Here is a 9,387-nt window from a genome sequence, read left to right on the forward strand (position 1 = left end):
ATTAAAAAAAAAAATCAATTGCACTATACAAGAAAGGGTTACTGATACTGATCATGGCAATTAAGAGACATGGCAGTGGATTCCCTGGTGTTTGCAATAAACTGGAAAGATCAGATCACAATGTACTTTCAGAACAAGAGAACATCATCAACATGTTCTTCAAACAAAAACAAAAAAACGATGTATTACTATTTGCCGTACACACACACAGACACACAGAGCAACATGGAAACTTAAGACTCCACACTATTAAAACAATGCAAATCAAGATGTAACCACTAGTTAACATGGGTTGTTTCTATTTTTTCTCAGACAAGCTAGGGTGGCACTTAATGCCGTTTAACCATAGAAGCCTGCTGACAAAGCCTGATTCATGCTGGCATGACTGAGTGCTTCACAAACCACCACCACCACCACCACAGGCTATGGTGAGCTTTGCTATGGAAATGTACTTTGTATACGCATATGTAATAGTGTAGGTGTGGTCCGGGGGAAAGTGTATATATATTTGCAATGCAAACATTTGCACACATGCAACTGATTTCACTTCAGACAAACTATCGCTAGCTTAGTACAAACCCATAATTCCAGACTAATCTCACCTGCAGTGGTTACTCAAACCGTTTTGGCTGCTTCAAAATGTAAAAAAAAACTGCCAACGGAGGTGTGGTGCCCTCTGCCATTAACAAATGAGCAATGATGACAAGCAAAGTAAACAGAAACTTTTCTTTTAGGGTGATTTTGATTTGGTTTCAAATATAAAACTACATGAGCTATAATTCCCACAGCTCTTAACTTCTAAAATATAGGGTTTGCAACATAATAGCATATGAACTTCATGGCTTTCCAACGGTGCTTCAGGTGGCTGTGCACTGTATATAACAATATTAGCATGATTCCAAATCTAAACTCCCCAATCGTTTCCATCTTTGGAAACCATTTTACATCAAAAACAGATTTGATTGTCTGTTTGTTAGCAATGAGGAAAACTGTTACACCACAGCAGACTGGCCATTGCGGCCTACGTACACACCATTCTAGGGGCTAACTTCAAGTGAATGTTGGGTGAAATTTAACATGTTAATCCGGATTATAGTGGTGATTCGATGGAGGGGAGATTTTAGGCTCTCGGGGGGCTTTTCGGACCCCAGTTTGAGAACCACTGGATTATGCTCTGGGCATCGATGGGAAGAGACAAAAGGCATTAGCTGTAGTGTACGTTAGCATGACAGGGGGGCTGCTAGCTGATGGTGATATAGAGAAACACCAACAGTGATTTTGTGCACTCGTTTTCAGGGAAAACACGCATTGTAAGTTAAAATAATGATATATAACGTTAAAGAATGAGCTAACGTTTGGGGAAGAATGGCGTTGCGCATCACCAGCCTCTGCTAGTGCATTTATGCTAGCTAACTACGATGAATGAGCTGAGTGAAAATCACAATTTTTTCCATCTAAAAAAACATACCTGGTCAACAGGGAGGTTAATAATTTCGCTGATTGGCTGCAACAAAGTGGATCCAGTGCATGATGCTGTCGTCTGGGTCGCCATGCTTGGGTCGGTGTCCGTAAAATCCTTTCTCTTTCTCTCTCTCTCTCCTTCCTCCGGTTCACTTCACTCCCCTTGTTCTGCTGCGATGATAAATACACTTCTTCTTCTTCTCCTTCTGCCGCCGCCGCCGCTGCTGCTGCTGCTGTTGTTGCGACGGGCTGGACGGTTGTCATCCACGGCTCACATCCACGTCAAAGAGTACACAAACACGACGAGATAGTCACTGCTTGACCACTTTCTCCTCGGTCTGTCGTCCGTTAGAAACACAGGACGTCGTTTTTGTTTTAGCTAGGAGTCGACCGCCAGTGTGCCTCGTGTGTGGCGTTTTAATCGCTGTAGCGGATATATTTGTATTTATACTATCGTAATATGTGCTATGCTAGGTGTTAGCAGCCTAATCTTTGGACAAAGACTTTAAAAAAACTAAATTTTATCGTCTCAAGGGGTGTCTAAAAACTTAAAAGATGCTGCGTGAGCATCGTGGTATGTCTTTATGGAGGACTAAACATTGCTCAATGAATACATGTGTAAATAAATAATTAAATACAGGAATACATTAATAAATGCAGAAATAAATAAATACGCTGAAATAAATAAATGCATGAATAAATAGGACCTCCTATCTCATAAACACATGGACACAGAAATACATGAATGTAGGTGATCAAAAATGTAGAAATAAATGTAAAACGTTATTTATTTAGTTAGTTATACATTTATTTATGCATTTATTTATTTATCGAGACTTCAGTCATGTTTAACTTGTGTCAAAAAGCAATATTCGCGCCAGTTTTCACATCAAAATGGAAATGATGCCTTCTTGTTGACTAACCCTTTAAAATATGTGTACGCTACCCACGCAGAGTAGACATGAACTATCTTGTTAGAAGAGACTCTTTGGCAATAATAAAAATGGTCATCATGGGGGTGGAGAGATGGCGACCAAAGGGAAGTACAGCCAATTCCACTTTGTAAATTGCAGGGGGGGGGGGGGTCATGATTTACAGTCTTCAAGGCAAATTGAAGCTGAACAATGCTGCACAGCTGTCACTCCCCACACTTTGCCTCACCCTCACATTTATAGCTCTGCACACATGAAGGTGAAAGTGTGATGTAGGGGGGACGTTTGTCAGGATACAGCAGTCTGACTACATGTGAGGAAACGACTAGGCCTACTAATGAGGCCAGGAATGGTTGTTCACACACTCTCTCTCTCTCTCTCTCTCTCTCTCTCTCTCTCTGTCTCTCTCTCTCACACACACACACAGTCTCACTCTCTCTCTCACACACACTTTGCAGACATTTGACAATTTAGTCATGCATTGTGCATTGTGTTTGTTGGTTTGTTGTGGTATTTTGGCTGTGATTGTTCTGTAAGTCAGAAGCATAATAAACAAAAATCAAAGTGTTACTTTTCACTGCACAATATCGATTGCGCTGCATCATGAAGTTGTCTTCAACCCCTTGAGGCAAATGTGTGATTTGTGATATTGGGCTTGGCTTTATAAATCAAATTGACTTGACTTGGCAATGAGGCAGGGTATGACGGTGAAGTTCCTGCAAAAACAGGACAAAGCGAGCACTACCTTTTGTGTGTGAAAATGAAACGATTGTGATCAATGAGATAGCTACTGGTTGCCCAAATTATTATGCAAAAGCCTCCGGATGTTTAACCTTTTATTCTTCACTGTCTATCAGCACCACCTAGTGGTTTACTGTATTTTTCCCCCAGAAGACTACATTTAACTTAGTAAATACATTACATATTATATTCCCTCATAAAACCTGTGGAAGAAATATTTCAATATGAAAAAGAAAATCAAGGACCTGCACAGAAGAATTTTACACTGTATATATTTGTAATCAATCTGTACATTTTGTAGGTTTAAGCGTTTTCTATCATGCATTTTTAACCATAAAGTCTATGTTATTCCTTTTGAACTTGTGATCATATTTTATGATTCATTTATTTTTTCACTGAAATAATCTGTGTTGAATTTACTGCACTGTTTTATTTTAAGAAAGTTTGTAATATTGCCCAGTAGTCAATAGAGGGCAGCACTCACACACCAGTGACAACTCATCTGACTTTGCAATTTCTTTTATTCATTCACGGAAGGGACTTCCTCCAACATTACAACAATGTGAAGGGTTATGCATCGACATAGAAAGATAGACATATAGTTAGTTATTGTCGGGATATGCTTATCGTCAGAGAAATAATCATCTTATAAACAGCTCTAAACTGTAAATGGACTTGTACTTATATAGCGCCTTTCTAATCTTCTGACTACTCAAGGCGCTGTCACATTCACCCATTCACACAGACATTCACACTGATGGCAGTGGACATCTACACACCATCTAATCTAACCATTCACACCACATTTACACACCCATGCGCAGCACGGGGAGCAATTCGGGGGTTCAGTGTCTTGCCCAAGGACACTTCGATATGTGGACCGGGGGAGGTGGGGATCGAACAGCCAATCTCTCGAGTGGAGGACGATCCACTCTTCCACTTAGCCACATGGAGATGGATTTTTCATTGTAACATTGGTACAAGAAACGTTTTGATACAAACACACTCAAAATACACCCAGTGATGTTTCACAAAAAGGGACAGCAAGACAATAAATGGAAAGCGGACTATGCACATCACTTACCTTATGTACAGAGGCAACTTCTCTCACTGGAACATCATCACAGCTCTGTGAACTGTGAACTCCTTAGTATTGATTTTTCATGAAGCTCAGTGATATGGATGATGCACAGTAAGAAAATAAAAAATGCCAAGCTTAATATTGATCAGATTAACCATGGGAAAGTGTAAGCAAGATGCCCCGGCAACCAAGTTTCAACTTCACAGGATAAGGAAAATGAAGAGCAGAGGCAGTCGAGCACTTGTGAGAAACCTGGCTGATGTACAGAATGTTCCCTCGAATTACACTTACTTTAATTATCGTTAAATTCAATTTTAAAGTGCTGAATGAGCATGAATGGAATGGGCAGGTCATACTGTTATAACTGCCTCGTGAGATGCTCACGACTGCAAAAAACATTTGTTTATTTGTATGCAGTGCTAAGATTTATACCTCTACACTGTATCGTTGGGTCAGTTTTTAAACTTCTTCTTTTATCAGAGATAGAGATGTAATGATGACAAGGCCAGGGTTAGTGGACGTACTATGGCCTTATTTTGTGGTGTGTGTGTTACTTTTTCTACTTGTTTTTGTTTTTATTTGTGATGCAAAGCTGTGTTTAATGCCCTTATCATATACATGTCTAATACAATTATTGAAAACTCATATAGACAAGGTTTCTTTAAACCAGTCAACACAATACTTCAAAGGAAACTCATCAGCAAGGTTATTGATATTTTTCATTTCAAAGTAAAGTTAGCGTGTCTCTCAGGAATCTCCTTGTTTATTATGCTCACAGTATTTCTCATTAGTTTGTGTCAAAACCTTCTACATTTTACTGAATAGCAGTCAGATTGACTGTATGTTGTAGAGTGACTCAGCGAATATTGCATTTCTGCCTTCAAGGGATGGGTGTATTCAATTATTTAACAACCACTGGTGCATTGCATGTTGTTTTTTTCAGGAGACCGCACATCATATTGACTACAGAGGGATTTCCATCAAAAGTTAAAGAAAAGCTGGATGAGCAAAGACACACCGTTGGCCAAAGTAACTTACACCAGATTTTATTAGAGAGCAGAGAACAAATATACAGTTAGTCTACTTACTGATGACCTCTTATTAATGAATTGTCAATAAAAAGATCCAACTTTTAACTTGAAAGCATGTGAGACTGGATGACATACCGTACATGCTTTTATTATTGTAGGTTATTTATTTAGTCCATTGATTCTTCCTTAGTGAAATTATCTCAAGCATTCACAAAATAAAACCCTTGGTGGTCAGGCAAAGTTTGTTCATTTTAGAGCGGGGTACAGATTTTTTGTATACACACTCTGACAAAATGTGTTTTCCCCTTAGGCATAATGTGAAATACTGGAAAAATAATCTACTTTGTTTCAGGGCATCATGTTTGGATTCTAGAAAGGAGATCAAATAAAATACCTGAAGATTTGTTTTTACACTTCTACTTTTTGAAACAGTGATTGCAAGGAGAAAGCAGAGGAGGGCAGTGAATGGCTGACATACATTAGAGTGTAAGTCCGGCAAAAATGGACCCCATGGTCTTTTTTGGCATGAAAATTCATCAAATTAGCCATCAAGACAGTTTTTTTCTTCGTTGATCAACTGTATTTATAGAATGGAGAGACGCTCAGTGCCAGAGTGCTAACACTGTTTAGCTTGGGACACCAACAAAGCACCAACAACGTAGTATCACCCATAGTTTTTTTGTTTTTTTATATACTCCTTTAACTGAACTCCAGTGCATTCAGTAATCGACTTGTATGTGCTACCTGTCCACATGGACCTACTGGTAAGGAACAGACTTGCAAAACAGTCTTTTTTAATAACCTCTGGTGCTTCGTTTTATGTGTAGGGACTTTTATCATGCTGCTGCAGAGGTTTGGTGCTATTTTTGAGCAATATTACTGGTTATAAGATGCTGTTTGGGATACCGCCCCAAGCTAAACAGCTTATCCCTTTCCAGCTGTTCTCTCTGGACATTGTTTATACATGGTTGATCAACGAAAAAAAAGTCTTAATGGCTTATTTGATGAATTTTTATGCCGAAAAAGGGACCTACAGTTTAAAAGCCAAAGGTGGGATTGAACCCATGGTGCACAAACATTGTCCCTTCATTGATGGTCTGTAGCAGATGAGCTATCATATTAGTTAAAGGAAAAATATGTTTTGTGGACTTTTATAAAATCCACAGTATACAGGGGGAGTTTGGCGTTAAGTCAGTATAGGGAGCTTCATTGTATTCGTGTCACTTAGCTCAACTGTGTCTTTGTTCTTCCTCAACAATATCCAATTAAGCCCACAATAACAAAGAGAGACACAGTTCCTTCAGTTGGGCATCGTCATGGCAACCCGTCCCCTTCCTCACAGACTGATACTCCACCTAAAGAGCTCGGTTTAAGAGGAGAGAAAAAAAGACGGTGAGAAAGAACAGGGCAAGACAAAGCCTCCACTAATCTATTTAAAAGGCTGCAGTGGCATGTGAATGAGAGGATGAGTTACCGGAGGTTCCCAGCTCATTCATAACGAAGGCCAGGCAGCTCACCAGTCTATACATGTGTGATACCTTTTCTCTTTTCTTTTCTTGTTTCTTTTTTCTCTCCCAAAGATACTCACCATTGTGGTGTGGCTCACATTTGTTTGCAAGCTGAGCTGTATGGCTGATCTGTATTGTGGTGACAAACTCCATAAACTCCTTTTATAGTCAACAGTTCATGTTTTTGCACTCAGGCTCGCTCCTCCAGGGATGTGCAGCCTTTCTGTTTACAGATCAGACAGGAAGTGTCTTTGTGTTTTGGGGTCAGGCCAGAGCACCCCCAGTGGACGAGGCTTCTTGAAATAGAACGTCCATAGAGATGAACATTGCATCATCTTGTGACATTTGCACCGTCTTTTCTCCCTCCCTGTGCATGTTAAAGTTAAAACATCTTGAGTTTTCCAAAAAACAAGAAATATATTTATATTACTACTGTATATTAATAATAAATGAGGCAGCAAAGGCCCCTTGACATTATTGCTGACCACTGTGTTCATCATCCAGCATAGAGGAGATGACAGGATAATTACAGTAGTTACATCTCGAATCAGTTACAGGCCGTTAACCAGCTCGACTCCTGGGTGCAGAATCAAACGCACACATATCCTTTTCCCACGTTCACAATACATTTGGGAAGTGCAAAGCCAAATCAGTAAACGCCGTCTATTTCAGTGGCCGAAAAATTAGCTCTCTCAGCTCGTTGTTTTCATTGTTTTGCCCACAGTAGCCTGAAGGGCGGGGAAATCATTCATTTTCCCTCACTCACCATATGACCTCATGTGTCCTTGTCCGTCTTATTTTTCTTTTTCGGCTTTTTTCTGTTTTTGGCAACCTCTCTTAATTAACAGAAACAGCATCCTTTCAGGATACTTTACGTAAGAAAAACATCTTATAAAATCAAAAAAGGTTTGTATTTCCAAACAGGGAGAGTGAAGAGAAATGGATTAACGGCATTCTTCATGTAAACACTTGCCTTTTATTTGTACTTTTCAATGGATTCTGATAAACAAATGGCCTGGCACCTCTGAAGCTCACTCAATAATACATGTTTGTTTAATCTGTGCAAAAAGCTAAGTGGAAAAATGACACATGGGTTTACGGTGGTTGGTCGCGTAAGCGTATTTCCCAAAAATGTCGAACTATTCCCTTAAATTTCATTGTAAACTGGGCAACAGCTTCGGTGTTCATTGATGCTTCATTCAAATAAGGTGAACAGATTAAGATTAATGACAGATAATCAGCTTTTGTTCAAGGTGACTTTAAGCAATAAAATCAATAAGCCAATAAGGCAAAGACTTATCATAGAGATTCATCTGACATCTGTCACATGGCTTTATCTTTGGGCTAACCCGGTGAGCCTAATTAAGTCGTCCACCATGGTTATTTTGTAAGATATAAAATGTCTCCATTAGTTTGGGATTTGATCTGATTATTAATTTTTGTCTTATATTCGTAAAGTACTCTCTGTATTTTACCTTGCTGCTGTTTACTGCAGGACTGATTTGTCATGATTAGCTTTTCCATAATGCTAAAATTCTATCTAGACAGGAAGATGGATGAACTTGATGGATGTGAAGGCTCCACTCTGCGTACAATCTGTCTGAACTGTTCGCTCACCGAAGAACAGACACTATCATTGAGTTACATGGACTGAACTCACTGCCCCTCCATTAGCATTCCCAAGAGCATCCCAACAGATTCACTCTACCCACAAAACTTGGTATACTTTATTATTTCTTGTGGCACACTGTACTGTTGCGTCTGCTCCTTGTTCTCTTTGAACTTACCGGACACTTGAAATGATATGACAAGTGGGATACAAGATTTCGATGTTAGTTTTCTATTTGAGGCAAAACAGAGCAGAATCCAAACGCCCTTGAGGAACACTTTCATCCTCTAACTATCTCCCACCAGGATCCCATCGCTTTGGATCTTTAACACAGCTAGTTCAAATGCCTGAGATGCTCTGTTGTGGTGCCAGAAGAGATGCAACACCGTGACAGGGACTTAGCACCGTGACCGCAGTCCCACAGGGAGTTCGTAGGACTTTCAAATGAGGCTGATTTGGATTCACGGTGCTGCAGAGATGCCGATTCCGTCAGGACCTACAACGTGGTTCAAATGTTCACTGTTGAATTAAATTAAATTTGTGTGGATGAGTTGGCGCGATAAAGCTCAAGAGCCTGACTGGTTAACTCTCAGAGCTACCAGCAACAGGAATGTATATTTTCTATATGTGACTCACGAGAGACCAGTAATGTTGTCTCACAAATCTCCCTTTGACCCTCCATTAATCCCCACAGAAATTGATTTAATAGAGCCACTGAACCTGACGTGGCTGTTAAAATGAAATGAAGACGAGGAATGAATATTTCATTGTCAATAAAAAGATGATGCTGTGATAAAGTACATTTGCATGGTCAGCGTACATTCAAATACCTGCACTGACCATGAGATGTTTAATCCTGTACTGTATAGTATACTTTTTTAAATATATACATGCACTTTAATAGTTTTTTTGGCAGCATCCAGTTTTTTGATCATCTAGCTGTCTTGCTGTTATTAAGTTTTAATTTATGTATTGAGAGCTGTTTGACAAAAGCTTCTGGAAAATGACTGCAGTGGCATTTTTA

The 9,387-nt window shown here is 39.5% G+C and overlaps 1 protein-coding gene across 1 annotated transcript in view; it reads right to left on the minus strand.

Annotated features, from left to right (window-relative positions):
- mboat2a (membrane bound O-acyltransferase domain containing 2a) overlaps window positions 1-1,841 on the minus strand; it is a 42,235-nt gene extending 40,394 nt beyond the window's left edge. The window contains exon 1 of the mRNA XM_083924292.1: window positions 1,469-1,841. Within this exon, the coding sequence (XP_083780418.1) occupies window positions 1,469-1,552 (84 nt within the window). The 5' untranslated portion in view covers window positions 1,553-1,841. The remainder of the gene's footprint in view (window positions 1-1,468) is intronic.
- Between the last annotated feature and the right edge of the window lie 7,546 nt (window positions 1,842-9,387).

The sequence above is a fragment of the Echiichthys vipera genome, assembly GCF_963691815.1.
Source record: "Echiichthys vipera genome assembly, chromosome: 12".
NCBI classification, from domain to species: domain Eukaryota; kingdom Metazoa; phylum Chordata; class Actinopteri; order Perciformes; family Trachinidae; genus Echiichthys; species Echiichthys vipera.